This window comes from Talpa europaea, assembly GCF_964194135.1.
Source record: "Talpa europaea genome assembly, chromosome: 8".
NCBI classification, from domain to species: domain Eukaryota; kingdom Metazoa; phylum Chordata; class Mammalia; order Eulipotyphla; family Talpidae; genus Talpa; species Talpa europaea.
The window spans coordinates 59,409,543-59,426,815 of NC_140075.1; the positions used below are offsets into that span (position 1 = coordinate 59,409,543).

Below are 17,273 nucleotides of genomic sequence, written 5' to 3' on the forward strand. Positions count from 1 at the left end.
TTCCTTTAGATTTTGTTGTAAATCTAAATTGCTCCTTAAAAATGAGTCTTTAAAAAAAAAAGGGAAGCTTTCAGCTATCCCTCTGAAAATATAGACAGAAATTTACTCCCCAATAAAGAACTAAAAAGCTTAATAAAATATATAATGCACCAACACACGCATGACACCAAAGAAACAAGAAATTGTCACTGACAGACAACATGGAAGCAGATTACATCAGTTAAGTTTAACTTTTTTTTTTAAGATTTATTTGTTTATGCATACAAGAACTGGGGGACAGGCCAGATGTGGAGTGTGTGTGTGAGAGGATTCACTAGAGACCAAGTGGGAAGCAGAACAGGCAGACTGACTGAAATACACTGCTAAGAGCAGCAGCGGGAGAGACAGGAGAGGTCTGCTGTGCCATGTGGGTAGCTCCCTGGCCCACAGGGAATCAAATTGGTGCTGCATTGGCTGCAGATTGCTTCATAGTGCTGTGCTTAACCCATTGTGCCACCAGGGAGGCCCAGTTAAACTTTCAATTTCAAAATAAAACATCTTTCCACATCCTACAAGCCAAAGTGAAGAAAGAAAGAAAGCAAAATAAATGATAGTGTTCTAATTATAAAACTGAGACAATATAAATCAGAGAAGCAAAATTTTACATGGCATGATATTTTCAAAAAGAATTTATTGAATTAAGTTCCCCATTTTATTTTTTACTGTTTTTTTTTACAACTTTCTGATACACTGTTTGGCAAAAAAAAAAAATAGTACAACATATACAATAAGTATGGTGAGTATAATGAAAACTAAAAAATAAGCATCTAGTTATCCACTACCAAAGGCAAGAAATAGGGCATTCCAAGTACTTCAAACATCTCTTTGGTTTTTTATCACACCTATCATTCCCCCTAACTTTTTTTTTTTAAATAATAAATTTTATATTTATATCCCCCCATATATTTGGAAATGCCCCATTATGACCCCAATCCCTCCCCTCCCAGCCCCCACCCGCCAAAAAGTGTCTCTGGTTCATAGTTTTTTGTTGATTTTGATTTTTACTTTCTTATAGTTATTCATTTTCCTGGTCCCTTATTTAAGTTTTCTAGATTCCTGCTAGAGTGAGACCATCCGGTATTTTTCTTTTTCTTTCTGGCTTATTTCGCTGAGCATGATCCCTTCCAGCGCCATCGATGTTGCTGCAAATTGCATGTGTTTATCTTTTTTGAATGCTGAGTAATATTCCATGGTATATATGTACCACATCTTCTTGATCCAGTCATCTATTTTTGGGCATTTGGACTGTTTCCAAAGCTTAGCTATTGTAAATAGTGCTGCTATAAACATAGGGGTGCAGGTGTTCTTTGGAATTGATGTTTCTTTGTCCTTTGGGTAAATACCTAGGAGTGGAATTGCTGGATCATATGGAAGCTCTATGTTTAGTAGGTCCAGAAATCTCCACACAGCTCTCCATAGTGGTTGGACCAGTTTGCAGTCCCACCAACAGTGTAAAAGAGTTCCTTTTTCTCCACAACCTCGCCAACATTTCTTGTTGCTAGTTTTTTTAATATGTGCCATTCTCACTGGTGTAAGATGGTATGTCATGGTAGTTTTCTTTTGCATTTCCCTGATGACAAGTGATGTTGAACATTTTTTCATATGCCTGTTGGCCATTTGCTTTTCCTCTTCAGAGAAGTTTCTTTTTAGCTCTTCTGCCCATTTATTGACTGGATTATTTTCTTTGTTGTTGTTGAGTCTCATCAGCTCTTTGCAGATTTTTGTGATCAGTCCTTTATCATTAGTGTTGGGTGCAAAAATGTTCTCCCAGTCAGTGGGGTTTCTCTTTGTTTTTGTTATTGTCTCTTTTGCTGTGCAGAAGCTCTTTAATTTGATGTAGTCCCAGCTGTTTATCTTTGCCTTCACTATCATTGCTTTGGGTGATGTGTCTGTAAAGATGTCTTTGATGTGCAAATCACGTAGTGTTTCGCCTATATTTCCTTCTATATATTTTATGGTTTCAGATCTTATGTCTAGTTCTTTAATCCATTTTGATTTGATTTTTGTGTATGGTGTGAGGTAGTGGTCAAGCTTCATTCTTTTGCATGTAGCAACCCAGTTTTCCCAGCACCATTTATTGAACAAACTTTCTTTGCTCCAATGCATAGTCTTTGCTCCTTTGTCAAAGATTAGTTGACCATAAATCTGTGGGTTTATTTCTGGATTTTCTATTTGATTTCATTGGTCTGTATGTCTGTTCTTGTTCTAATACCATGCAGTTTTGATGATTATGGCTTTGTAGTATAGTTTGAAGTCTGGGAGTGTGATGCCTCCATTCCCTTCTTTCTTTTTCAGGAGAGCTTTGGCTATTCGGGGTTTTTTGTGATTCCATATGAATTTCATCAATAATTGTTCTATTTCTTTGAAGAATGATATTGAAATTTTTATTGGAATAGCATTGAATCTGTAGATTGCTTTTGGTAGGATGGCCATTTTAATAATGTTTATTCTTCCAATCCATGAGCAGGGGATGTCTTTCCATTTCTTTGTGTCTTCTATTTCTTTTAACAGTGTTTTGTAGTTTTCTTTGTATAGGTCCTTTAACTCCTTTGTTAGATTTATTCCCAAATATTTGATTTTTTTTTGTTTCAATAATAAAAGGGATGGTTTTTTTGATTTCTTCTTCTTCAGATTTATTGTTTGTGTATAGGAAGGCTACTGACTTTTGTGTGTTGATTTTGTATCCTGCCACTTTACTGAACTGATTGATGAGTTGAATTAGCTTTTCTGTGGAGTTTTTGAGGTTCTCTATGTATATTATCATATCATCTGCAAATAGTGATAGTTTGACTTCTTCTTTTCCTATTTGGATTCCTTGGATGTCTTTCTCTTGTCTTATTGCTCTGGCTAGGACTTCCAGTATTATATTGAAAAGCAGTGGTGAGAGTGGGCATCCTTGTCTTGTTCCAGATCTTAATGGAATTGCTTTCCGCTTTTCACCATTGAGAATGATACTGGCTGTTGGCTTCTCATAGATGGCCTTTATGATGTTGCGGTATGTTCCTTGTATCCCAAGAATTTCAAGGGCTTTTATCATGAATGGGTGTTGCACTTTGTCGAAAGCTTTCTTGGCATCTATTGATATTATCATATGGTTTTTATATTTCTTTTTGTTGATGTGTTGGATAACGTTGATTGATTTTCGGATGTTAAACCATCCTTGCATCCCTGGAATGAATCCTACTTGGTCGTGGTGAATTATCTTATGGATACATTGTTGGATTCTGATAGCTAAAATTTTGTTGACGATTTTTGCATCAGTGTTCATTAGGGAGATTGGCCTGTAGTTTTCCTTTTTTGTGTACCCTTATTTGGTTTTGGTATTAGTGTAATGTTGGCTTCATAGAACGTGTTTGGTATTGTCCCTTCCTTCTCAATTTTTTGGAAGAGTTTGTGAAGGATAGGCACTAATTCGTCTCTAAATGTTTGGTAGAATTCATTTGTAAATCCATCAGGTCCTGGGCTTTTGTTTTTGGTGAGGTTTTTGATTACCATTTCAATTTTGCTGCTTGTAATTGGTCTGTTTAGGTGCTCTATTTCTTCTTTATCTAGCTTTGGGTGATTGTAGAGTTGTAGGAATTTGTCCATCTCCTCTAGATTGTTGAACTTGTTTCCATATAACTGTTCATAGTAGTTACTGATTATTCTTTTGATTTCTGCTGTGTCCGTTGTGATTTCTCCTCTTTCATTTATGATCCTGTTTATTTGTGCTTTCTCCCTTTTTTCCTTTGTGAGCCTGGCTAGGGGTTTGTCTATTTTATTGATTTTTTCAAAGAACCAGCTCTTGGTTTCATTGATCTTTTGGATTGTTTTTTTAGTTTCAATTTCATTTATTTCTGCTTTGGTTTTTATTATTTCATTTCTTCTACTGGTTTTGGGGTTTTTTTGTGGTTCTTTTTCTAGATCTCTGAGCTTCGAGATTAGGTTGTTTTTTTGAGTTCTTTCTTGTTTTTTGATGTGAGCTTCTATTGCTATATATTTTCCTCTTATTACTGCTTTTGCTGCATCCCATACATTTAGGATATTGGTGTCCTCCTTGTCATTCAATTCAAAGAATTTTTTAATTTCTTCTTTGATCTCCTCATTAGTCCAGTGGTCTTCCAGTAGTGTGGTTTTTAATCTCCATGAGGTAGGATAGTTCCTTGCCTTCTTTTTATGGTTTATTTCTAGTTTGATGCCTTCATGGTCAGAAAAGATGGTTGGTATGATTTCAATCTTGGTGTATCTGTTGATGTTTGTCTTGTGCCCCAGTATGTGATCGATCCTGGAGAATGATGCATGTGCGCTTGAGAAAAATGTGTACTCCGTTTTTTTGGGTTTAGTGTTCTATAGATGTCTGTTAAGCCCAAATGCTCTAGGTCCTTATTTAGAGCTTTAGTTTCTTTACTTATTTTTTGTCTTGTTGATCTATCTATTGTTGATAGTGTTGTGTTGAAGTCTCCCACTACATATGTGTTTTCTCTGATGTCTGTTTTCAGAGAGGACAACAGTTTTCTGATATATTTTGGTGCTCCTTCGTTTGGTGAGTATATGTTAATGAGTGTTATTTCTTCTTGAAGTATTGTCCCCTTGATCATAATGTAGTGACCATTGGGAGTCTCTTTTTATTTTTTTGAGTTTGAAGTCTGTTTTATCTGATATAAGTATAGCTGTTCCTGCTTTCTTTTTTGGTCCATTTGCTTGTAGGATTGTTTTCCATCCTTTAACTTTGAGCCTATTTTTATCTTTTGTAGCTAAATGTGTTTCCTGGAGACAGCAAAAGGTTGGGTTTTGTTTCTTAATCCAGGCTGCAACTCTGTGTCTTTTTATTGAAGAGTTTAGTCCATTTACATTTAGAGTTAATATTGATATGTTAGCATCTGTATTTGCCATTGTGTTTGTCTTTCCTTTGATTTTATTTATTTATTCTTTTAACAACTTTTTTTTTTTGGTCTTCTTTCGTTGTTATTTGTCCCTCTGAGGTTCTGGCTTTAGGATTCCTTGTAGTATTTCTTGGAGTGGGGGTTTAGTCGTAATGAAATTCCGGAGTTTCTCTTTGTCTGGGAAGGTCCTTATTCTTTCTTCAAAGAGGAAGGAGAGCTTTGCGGGATAGAGTATTCTTGGTTGGCATCTGTTTTCTTGGAGTCTGTTGACTATGTCCCTCCACTCTCTCCTTGCCCGGAGTGTTTCTTCAGAGAAGTCTGATGTCAGCCTGATTGGTTTTCCTTTGAATGTTATCTGTTTCTTCCCTCTTGTCAGCTTCATTATTTTTTCCTTGTCTTGGATTCTTGGGAGCTTTACTATTATGTGTCTTGCAGTTTTTTTCCTTTCATCGTGGAAGTTTGGTGTTCTTCTTGCTTCTCGTATATCAATTTTCAGCTTCTTCTTCGCATTTGGGAAGTTCTCTTCAATTATCTTCTGGAATATTTTCTCTGTTGCTACATCTCTCTCCTCTCCTTCTGGAATTCCTATAACTCTTATATTTCCTTTCCTCATGGAGTCAGATAGTTCCCGAAGTCTTTCTTCGTTCTTTTTCCTTCGTACTTCTCTTTCCTTTTCTGTTTTGGTTCTTTTTATTTCTGTGTCTTCAAGAGTACTTATTCGTTCTTCCATTTCTTTTTTTTTATTTTGTTTTTTTTTTGTACAGAGGCATGCTTTATTTATTTGTTTGCTGGTCTGTTTGTTTGTTTTGTTTATACATGCACTGGGTACAGTCAGAAGCGCGGGAGGGTGAGAGAATTCACCAGAGCCAGAGCGGGGAGCAGAGCAGGCAGAAGGACCGAAGTACACTGCTGAGGGGAGCAGCGGGCGGCAGGAGAGGTCTGCGCGCCATGTGGGACCCTCCTCCGGTGGCCGGGGAGCAGCCGGGGATCGAACTGGCGCCGCAGAGGCCGCGGGCAGCTTCGCAACCCAGCGCTCAACCGCTGCGCCACCGGGGAGGCCCCGTTCTTCCATTTCATCTGTTCTGCTTTCATTGCTTTTCCCAGAGTTCTTTAGTTCCTCCATTAATTCTTTGATCTCTTGCATTTCTTTTACTTCCCTCTTTAGGGACTCAATTTCATTCTTCTGACCATTGTTTTCCCTCTTTAGGGACTCAATTTCCTTCTTCTGATCATTGTTTTCCTTTATGACTTCTGTCACTTTTTTAATCATGGCAATTTTAAATTCTCTTTCTGGAAGGCTCAGAAGTTCTTCCAAGTTACTGTCGTTGCAATCTGGAGGGTAGTTTTCTTTTTGTGGTTTGCTTCTTTCCTGAGGAGTTGTTAGGTTGCGTGTGGTTCTTCTACTCCCTACTGTCTGTTTTCTAATTTGTCGTATGCATTGGGACACTGTGTTGCTCGGACTGGCTGGCATCTTGGGTGAACTTCTCCGCTCCCCTCTGACTCCTCCAGGAACCATCTCTGGCTTCTGGGGGAGCTTTCTGCTGGTTTTAGGCAGTCTTTACTGAAGAAATGTCCCTGTTCTAAAATGGCGAAGCGGGACACAGTCCCTGCGCATCCAGTCTCAGGCACACTCTTCTGCATGCCCGGTCTGCCCCGGACGTGGATGCCTGCTCCCTCTGTGGGCTCAGACTGCTGGTCGGAAGGGGCCTGGCATGGGCTAACTTCCCAGCTGGCCGCTGGGTCCTCCAGAAGTCTTCTGCCCTTTTCAAGAAGTCTTTTCTTAAGAAATTTCCCTGTTCTACGGGGTGTTGGTGACTTTTTTTCTGGTCGCTAGGTGGCGCCAGAGATCTCTCCTATTGTCCTTGGGGGGCTGTTTTTCAACCCCCCCACCCCCGTGGGACAGGAAACAGAGTGAGAATGGTAGGGTAAACCTCAACGGCTTTGGGGTGCTGTGTCTACCTTGTGCCCCACCGTCGTGGAGAACCCACGCCCAGAATTTCGTGCCCCGGGTCTCAGTTCAAAGCCCTCAGGTTCAGGACGCGGGCTGTAGCCCAGTTCAGTGGCGCGGTAATGGCGCCTTTTGCACCCGCTCCCGTGCCTGGGCGCCTGGTTCCTGCTTACTCAGTGAGGGACTTTCACCTCAGTGAGGGCCTCCACGCGTCTCCCCGCAAGCCTAGGTTGCAGGCGCGGGGACCTGGGCAGCCGCGATCCCGATCCGCGTTTGCTTTTCAAGCACGCCAAGCGTGCCGCTTTTCCGCGCAAGCTTACCGGCAGCCCAGGCTGTGTGCAGGTCTCCTGGGGTCTTTGTTCTTCTCTAATGGCGCCCGGAGCCATTCGCTCACCGCCACGGAGAATACTGCAGGGTTCTCCACAGCTCCCGTTCACAGGGTGTGGTGGCTGCAATAGTTCCTTTCCACTCACAGCCCTGCTTGCTGCGTAGTTTGTTCTTATTGGTCGTTTTAGTTTGTTTTTTTCCCTCCTCTCTGTTGGTCGGAGAGTGCCGACTCTGTGGGTGGGGGAGGGGAGCAGGGTTCTGCGCTTTCCTCCCTTCTAGTCCTCTTTTATGGCCACTTTCTTCTTCGGGTAGTTTGCTGGAGTCGTCCGTTTATCTTCCGTGTCCCAGTTCTCACTGGGACCTGCCGCTTTTCCTCCCTATTAACTTTTTTTTTTTAATGGGAGATCTTACTCGCAGCGTCTCCTCACCGCCATCATTCCCCCTAACTTTTATTGCTTATTTGCTACATGATTTTATTCACCCACTAAAACATAATTTAAATGTACCGAGCGCTGGGTTGCAAAGCTGCCCGGGGCCTCTGTGGCGCCGGTTCGATCCCCGGCTGCTCCCCAGCCACCAGAGGAGGGTCCCACATGGCGCGCAGACCTCTCCTGCCGCCCACTGCTCCCCTCAGCAGTGTACTTCGGTCCTTCTCCCTGCTCTGCTCCCCGCTCTGCCTCTGGTGAATTCTCTCACCCTCCCGCACTTCTGACTGTACCCAGTGCATGTATAAACAAAACAAACAAACAAATAAAATAAATAAATAAAAACATGCCTCTATAAAAAAAAATAAAATAAAACTTCACATAATTGAGTTCATATTTAATAAACTGTTATTTAATAAATGTTTTAAATATATTTTTAATAATTTAATAATTTAAACTATTTTTATTAATTTTTACTTTATATACAGTAGAATTCACTACTTAAATTCACTTTGAACAGCTTTTTTCTTACGTATTTTTGAAACTCTGTTATTAGATATATTCTACATTTGAAATTTTTATTTCTTCCTGAAGGAATAACAGCTTTTGATGATGCAATGTCCTTCTTTATGTTCCTCATTCTGAAATCTGCTTTGTCTCATATTAATAAAACAACTCAAAATTTCTTTTGATTAATGTTTGCATAGCATATCTTTTTCCAACATTTTAATTTATCTTGCATTTTTATTTGAAATGAATTTCCTTTAGGCAGCATATTGTTAATCTCCCCCACCCCACCAATTCACAGCCTTGGTCTTTTAATTGATGTCTTTGACCATTTGTACTTAATCTCTTATATGATTGAATTAAATTTATCATTTTGCTAACTATGTTCTATTGATTCTATTTTTTGGTTCTTTTTTCTCACTTTTCTCACTTTTCAGAAATTCTTTTCTGAATTTGTTTTAACTCTATCATTACCTCATTATTTATCTATCTTTTATTTCAATGAATATCCTAGAATTTACAACATAAATCTTTAATCAGAGTCTAACTTAAAATAGTTCTATGGGGCCTCCCTGGTGGCCAAGGGGTTAAGCACCGCACTATGAAGCAATCCGCAGCCTCTGCAGCATGAGTTCGATCCCCGGCGGGCCAGGGAGTAACCCACATGGCGCAGCAGATCTCTTTTGAATCGCCCACTGCTCCCATCAGCAGTGTATTTTATTTAGTCTGCCTGTTCTGTTCCCCACTCTGTCTCTGGAGAACCCTCTCACTGCCCCCCTACCCTGCATCTCTGGCCTGTACCCCAGCTCTTGTATGCATAAATAAATAAATCTTTAATAAATAAGTAAATAAAATAATTCTATGCTACTTCATGTGTTGCATAAAGAATTTATATGAGTACTTTCCTAATCCCTCACTCTCATCCTTTGGGTTACTTTTTGTCATAGATTTTACTTTTACATATGCTGTAAACACACACAAAAAGCGACTATACATATTTCAGTTATTCTATTTCCAATGTTTCTCATTTTTTGTGTTTCATGTTTCTCTATCATATTCCTTGTGTTTCATGTTTCTATATCATATGCTATATCATTTCCTGACTGAAAAAATTAAACATTAATTATGGTGCAGATCTACTGGTGGTGAATTTTGTTTTATTTCTGTAAGAAAGTATATAGTTCTTATTCATTATATTTCTTCAGTTTTATTGAGTTATGATTGACAAATAAAATGTGTGTGTATTTAAATTATACAATATGTTGCTTCAAGTTATGCAGCATGATAATTTAATATATGTATACATTGTGAAACAATTACCACTTCGGGCATCACACTTCCCAATTTCAGACCATATTACAAAGCTTTAATAATCAAAACAGTATGGTACTAGCATAAAAATAGATACATAGGCCAATGGAACAAAATCCAGTGCCAAGACATACATTCTTACATGTAATATTTGACAAGGAAGTCAATAATACTCATGGAAATGGCACCAGGTATCTCTGAAATCAAGTTTACTTATAAGTTGCCCCAGTTACCATCAGTCAGATCATTACTATCATCTTTTCCTAGGAGTCATATTTTCAAGAAGTGGTTTAAGAGGACTCTAGGAAGAACCCCTTTTTTTTTTTTTTTGGTCAATTCTGACTTGTTTTGTTTTGTGTTGTTTTCATTTAAATTTTATTTTTATATTCCCCATACAATTACAACCCCCTTATTTTGACCCTATTCCCTCCTTTCCCCGCCCTCCACCCTCCATAGAGTGTCTCTGGTTCATAGTTGTTTGTTGATTTTGATTTTTCTTTCTTATAGTTATTCTTTTTCCTGGTCCCTTATTTAAGTTTTCTAGATTCCTGCTAGAGTTAGACCATCCGGTATTTTTCTATTTCTTTCTGGCTTATTTCGCTGAGCATGATCCCTTCCAGCGCCATCCATGTTACAGCAAATTGCGTGTGTTTATCTTTTTTGAAGGCTGAGTAATATTCCATGGTGTATATGTACCACATCTTCTTGATCCAGTCATCTATTTTTGGGCATTTGGATTGTTTCCAGAGCTTAGCTATTGTAAATAGTGCTGCTACAAACATAGGGGTGCAGGTGCTCTTTGGAATTGATGTTTCTGTGTCCTTTGGGTAAATACCTAGGAGTGGAATTGCTGGATCATATGGAAGCTCTATGTTTAGTAGGTCAAGAAATCTCCACACAGCTCTCCATAGTGGTTGGACCAGTTTGCACTCCCACCAGCAGTGCAGGAGAATTCCTCTTTCTCCACTACCTCCCCAACATTTCTTGTTGCTAGTTTTTTTAATATGTGCCATTCTCACTGGTGTAAGATGGTATGTCATGGTAGTTTTCATTTGCATTTCCCTGATGACAAGTGATGTTGAACATTTTTTCTTATGCCTGTTGGCCATTTGCATTTCCTCTTCAGAGAAATTTCTTTTTAGCTCTTCTGCCCATTTTTTGACTGGATTATTTTCTTTGTTTTTGTTGAGTCTCATCAGCTCTTTGTAGATTTTTGTGATCAGTCCTTTATGGTTAGTGTTGTGTGCAAAAATGTTCTCCCAGTCGGTGGGGTTTCTCTTTGTTTTTGTTATTGTCTCTTTTGCTGTGCAGAAGCTCTTTAATTGATGTAGTCCCAGCTGTTTATCTTTGCCTTCACTATCACTGCTTTGGGTGATGTGTCTGTAAAGATGTCTTTGATGTGCATATCATTTTGTGTTTCGCCTATATTTCCTTCTATGTATTTTATGGTTTCAGGTCTTATGTATAGTTCTTTAATCCATTTTGAGTTGGTTTTTGTGCATGGTGTTAGGTAGTAGTCAAGCTTCATTCTTTTGCATGTAGCAACCCAGTTTTCCCAGCACCATTTATTGAACAAACTTTCTTTGCTCCAATGCATATTCTTTGCTCCTTTGTCAAAGATTAGTTGACCATAATTTTTTAGAAGAAAACAGACCAAATGATTTCTTAAAATTTCAAACTCACATTTGCAATGGTTTCCAATTCCCCACTCTTAGAGAGTGAGGTCAAAGTTGAAAGTGACGATTTGAGCAAATTAGTCAATTTAGAGACTTCTGTCATCTTGGCCTTTGTTCTACATCAAGTAAGCTCACTCCACATCATGATCACGTCACACAAGGAAGATCTTACTTAACACTAAAAAAAAGAAATCCGGAAAAAATTAATGCATTTAATTTTAAAGTGACCCAAAGAATATCATTTTCAGTTTCTCTATCTTTTTGAATTTAGTTCAAAAACCTCTTTAGTTTAAATGAAATATTTATTCACAAACACATCTTGTTTTCAAAATTAGAGTCATGGGCAAAACTTCCATTTATTTTGCTGATCCCCAATGGAATGTAATCCCTGCAAAAGAAAGTTTCCTGAAATTTCCCCTATTTCCACCTAGGTTCTCTGTTTCCTTAACACTAGCCACCCCTTAGGTGCTAATCTACTAAAACCTGAATGAGCTCCAAAGATTGGAGAGAGGATGCACACCAGGGAAAACTTGAGAAAACCAGGGACCACAGGGGACAGACATGAGTTTAGAGTAATCCCTGAGAGGAAATACAAATTAAACACCACTTCATATGTTAAATATCTCAACAGACTCTTAGAAAACAAGACTTTGGAGCCTCCAGTAGTGAAGGTAGTCCAATGAACCTCAGATGACACACTCATCTGGAGTTTTCCTCATCAGAGCCAATGAGGAGGAGATGTCTGATGCTGAAGTTATGTTAAGCTACTCTATGCCCAAACCTCTCTCTAAGCCGAGCCAGGAAATCCATCATCATATGTAAAAGAAAGGACTAATTTTCCCCTTACAACCAGTACTTTGATATAGTACAGGGTCTTTTAGTTTGTAAAATCTGACCAGTCATTGTTACTCTGTAGACATTTCACTAGTGAATATAGGACACAAATTCACTGAGTAAGAAGTCATACATCCTTTCTGAGGCCCATCTGTAAAATGCACAGTTATAATAGATCATCTGTACCATGTTTTTGAGGTTTATGATTTATGATTATTAGGCACCACCTTTGTGAAAATAATCTCACTTTCCAGGAATAATCAGAATTCTCCTGTCCACCTATCTGAGAAGACAGTATACCAAGTAAGGGACATTTGGAAAGAGGCTATTTAAACAAGCTATTGCTCTTGAGGTAAGTAGACTGGTGGGTTGATTGGTTGGTTGATTTCTTGTATTGAAAGAGAGTATATGAATGATTTGGTCCCCTGGGATTGTAGCTCATATAATGATTTATGAACCACAAAACATGGGAAACAATGTGTTTATGGCATAAAATGGTATATATTCAATTCTAATAACCCAATTATTCCCAGCACATTATATTAGAGGGCTCGGGGGGTGCTGTTATATAGAACTTTATAGAGTCAGTTTATTCCAACAATGGTTAAAATGAAAATTGACTACACCAACTTTTCCATTTAGCACCCCCATACTTTGATCATCCTATTACTTACCTACACTTTCACCAAAGACTACTAGAAAATTGATGTTGCTGCTAATAAATTTCACAGGGCATGGTGGTAGAAAAGATAAATGAAGTTTCCAGTATAGTGGAGAGTGTCCTAAACTCTAATTCACATTAAGCAAGCATGGTCCCTTCTTCAGAGAGAAAGACAGAAAGCATAGAACTCATGATTCTGGTTTCTTTTTTTTTTTTTAAGATTTATTTATTTATGCATACAAGAACTGGAGTACAGGCCAGAAGTGTGCGGGATGAGAGGATTCACCAGAGACAGAGTGGGGAACAGAACAGGCGGATGGACTAAAATATACTGCTGAGGGGAGCAGCAGGTGAGTCAGGAGAGGTCTTCTGCACCATGTGAGTCACCTCCCTAGCTGGGGATCGAACTCATGCTGCAGTGGCTGTGGTATCTTCATAGTGCTGTGTCTTAACCCCTTGCGCCACCAGGGAGGCCCAGATTCTGGTTTCTGGTTTAAATCTGTGAGCCTAGACTTAGTTCCTGTCAGGCAGCAGTGAGAGCTTATTTTATGCTCTGTAAATGACAGTCTGGAAATTATCTATTGAGCACCTCAGGGCAAATTGCAAACAAATGTCTTGAATTCAGCATTGATTGAAAAACTGGACACCTGCAGAACTTTATTGTTTAAATCTCGTTTTTTTATGCTTCCTTAAAAAATCACCAACAGGAACTAACAATATTAGAGTCCAAATCTTGGTTCCCAAGAATCATACAAGATCCTTCTTTCAAGAATTTTATTTGTCCTCTTTTGCCTTTCAAATTTCTTTCTCTTTAATTCCTGACAAAGTTACAACTGGTGACATCTGATATACATGACAAGGAATTGGAATTTAACAAGACAAATTAATATTGAAACTACCATTTTAAACTCTTAATTGGTGTTTTTTTACACATTAATCATATTTGAATATCCTCTCTTCTCCTCAGAGAACAAAATTCATTCTACCAGTTAAAATTGCAGATAAATCTCCATTTGATCTCAGATCCTTTCGTCTTTATCACCCAAAAATACTTACTAAAAGCACTAACCCAATTGGAACTAAATAAAAATAAATAAATAAACTAAACCTTAGCACAGAAAATGCCATTTTCCTTATCTTTACCTAGGTAAGATCTGACTATGTATAGCAAGATGGTTCATATTTATAAAGTATGTGAAAATAAACACTTGAAAACAAAGATATTTTAAGACAAATAGTCTCACTTATTCTTTGAGTGTTCTGTACATTTTTTTGGGTGTCATTAAGCTAATTCTAAAAAAGAAAATCTGTAAAGGAAAATAATAACGAGCTTTGAGTCTTCAGTGAATATCTGTGATATCTGGGACAATCAATTCAGTTCATTACACTATTCTGAAAAGCCAATATCCTGGGGTAAGTTTTGCTTCCAGGTGTAAGTCAACTATGTCTGCTCTGTTGCCCAAGGTCCAACCTAACTTCATACCAGCTGTCCTCAAAAACATGTCTTTTTTTTAACAAGGTAAGCTGAGTAAGAAGTGCTTCAAGTTTTTGCATGAGGACCCATCTGAGCAATATTTTCAAAAATCAGAAAAAGTCTTCTTCTTAAGTTTGAAAAGAAAAATGAAGATATTTGTTTGTATCACTGATGGGGAAAATTCTTGTTGCACTGGATTCTAGCAAAATAATACTGAGATTTAGAACCACAATGAATTCAAAATAAGGTGGGGTCTATTCCCACCTAGTCTCAGAATATCTCATGTATTTTCCTGTAGAGTTTAAGTTCTTTTCTCAATAGAGTGCTTGAGCTATGTAGCAAGTCAAACTACTTGATTACATTTATGTCTTTTTTCTTCTTCTTAGATTTAAGCTCCATGAACAAGTCAGCACACAGTGTGACTGAGTTTGTTCTCCTGGGATTCCCTGGTTGTTGGGAGACACAGATTTTCCTCTTCTCGCTGTTTTTGGTGGTTTATATCTTGACCTTGCTGGGGAATGGAGCCATTATCTGTGCAGTGAGAAGGGACTCACGACTGCACACCCCCATGTATTTTCTGCTGGGAAACTTTGCCTTCCTTGAGATCTGGTATGTTTCCTCCACTGTTCCTAACATACTAGCCAACATTCTCTCCAAAACCAAGACTATCTCATTTTCTGGCTGCTTCCTCCAGTTCTATTTCTTCTTTTCCTTGGGCACGACTGAATGTCTCTTCCTGGCTGTAATGGCATATGATCGGTACCTAGCCATTTGCTGCCCACTGCACTACCCCACTATCATGACTGGGAAGCTGTGTAGAGTGCTGGTATCTGTCTGCTGGCTCATTGGATTCCTTGGCTACCCAATCCCCATTTTCTTTATTTCCCAACTCCCCTTTTGTGGTCCCAATATCATCGATCACTTCTTGTGTGATATGGACCCACTGATGGCTCTGTCCTGTGCTCCAGCCCCCATTACTGAATTTATTTTCTACACTCAGAGTTCCCTTGTCCTCTTTTTCACTGTGATGTACATTCTTCGATCTTATGCCCTGTTGCTCAGAACAGTTTTTCGCGTCCCTTCGGCAGCTGGGCGGAGAAAGGCCTTTTCCACCTGCGGTTCCCATCTAGCTGTGGTGTCTCTTTTCTATGGGACCGTCATGGTAATGTATGTGAGTCCCACATATGGCATCCCAATTTTGATGCAAAAGATCCTCACACTGATATATTCAGTAATGACTCCTCTCTTTAATCCCTTGATCTATAGTCTTCGTAATAAGGACATGAAACTTGCCTTACGAAATGTCTTACTTGGAATGAGATATAGTCAAAATTCATGAACTAAAGGCATACCATACTTCCAAGTTCTAATAAAGAATAAGGTGAAGATGTAAGTTCTTTCAAAGGTCTTTTAGTCTTCACTCTGAATAGAGGCCATATTTTTTTTTCCTGGAAATGTGCCTACCTTAAGTACCTATGTTGACTAGTGAAGTCTTAAATCATTAGACTTCAGCTGGCAGTGAAATTTTATTTTTAAGATTTATTTATTAATACAAGAACTGGGGTACAGGTCAGAGGTGCGGGAGGGTGAGAGAATTCACCAGAGACAGAGCGGGGAGCAAAACAGGCAGACGGACCAAAGACACTGCTGAGGGGAGCAGCAGGGGAGGCAAGAGAGTTCTGCAGTGCCATGTGGGTTTCTCCCTGGCCAGCCGGGAATTGAACCTACTCTGCAGAGGCTGCGGACAGCTTCACAGCACGTGCTCAACCTGCTGTGCCACTAGGGAGGCCCAGTGAAATTTTTTTTTAAGGCTGCACTTACTAGAATGATAAAATGGGATTGATATATGAGGGAAGTTGGATTTTCCTGAAAGACTTAAACATAAACCTAAAACATCAGTTTTGGGACAAATCTAGACTTGTCTTTTTTTTTTTTTTTTTTTTTTTGATTTATTTATTTTTTTTTATTTTTTTTTTTTTTATAGAGGCATGCTTTATTTATTTGTTTGCTGGTTTGTTTGTTTGTTTTGTTTATACATGCACTGGGTACAGTCAGAAGCGCGGGAGGGTGAGAGAATTCACCAGAGCCAGAGCGGGGAGCAGAGCAGGCAGAAGGACCGAAGTACACTGCTGAGGGGAGCAGCGGGCGGCAGGAGAGGTCTGCGCGCCATGTGGGACCCTCCTCCAGTGGCCGGGGAGCAGCCGGGGATCGAACCGGCGCCGCAGAGGCCGCGCGCAGTTTCGCAACCCAGCGCTCAACCGCTGCGCCACCGGGGAGGCCCTAGACTTGTCTTAAGATAAAGGTGCAGTGACTATTTTTTTCTCCTAATTAGGTATAATTGATACACAAAAAGAATGCACATGTTTAATGTATATTAAAGCTTCGGTGTCTTTTAAATAGTCATAAGATCTTCCTGTAAGCTTTAACATGCACTCCTGTGTTATACCTAATCTAATAATCTTATATAATCACATTTTCTCACTACTACAAGAATGGGAAGGGGGGAGGGATTCTTTTGACTAGATGGAACTTTTACAACAAATTTTATTAGAGGTATATCTCCTTTGTTATATGTTTAAATTAAAACTTGGATACATGTTAAACAATAATTTCCTGAATTTGCATTTAACACTTCTATTACTATAAACAATGATAATTGTAGTTACTTCCTCTTGAGGGAAATAGCTTTTTTCACTTCTAGATCCCCATACATAATGACAGAGAGGAAAGCAGCCGCAGGCAGCTGGGAACTCCCTGGCACTATCAGATCTCGGTGTGGCCAGGAACCAGCCTGGCAATTTCAGCCAGACAATGGCGTTTTCCTTTTGAACACTGACAGATGTCAAACTCACACAAGTCCACTATGTGAGCATGATGGTTCAAGACAAGCAGGACCACTTTACAATCATACGTGAGCACAGACAAGATCAAGAACACTGTCCCAACCACAAAAAAAAAGGTCCAAACATCCTCCTCTAAGCTAATAGGAGTGGCAGTAACCTCTTTTCTAGCTTTAGCCCAAGTGCCTTCTAGATAAAAATTACAATATGCACTCACAGCATCCAGAGAAAACCCCTATTTCCTTAAATTCTCCCCAAAGTCAACACAAGCCCAAATCATATAAGAAACACCTTTTCTAACATCTTCCTACTAATATGCCCATGTCCTCATGATATACGTTCTCCCTCATTGCGAAAAAGCCAATAAAC

General features: G+C 39.1%; 1 protein-coding gene across 1 annotated transcript; it reads left to right on the forward strand.

Annotated features, from left to right (window-relative positions):
* The first annotated feature begins 14,443 nt into the window (after window positions 1-14,443).
* Window positions 14,444-15,493, forward strand: LOC311175575 (olfactory receptor 11H4). Its single transcript, XM_084240502.1, has one exon. It carries the CDS (start codon window positions 14,462-14,464, stop codon window positions 15,401-15,403), a length of 942 nt encoding a protein of 313 aa, XP_084096628.1. The 5' UTR covers window positions 14,444-14,461; the 3' UTR covers window positions 15,404-15,493.
* The last annotated feature ends 1,780 nt before the right edge of the window (window positions 15,494-17,273 follow it).

Excerpts from the sequence above, each read along its gene's own strand:
- LOC311175575 (XM_084240502.1), top strand. The coding sequence starts at position 14,462 with ATGAACAAGTCAGCACACAGTGTGACTGAGTTTGTTCTCCTGGGATTC.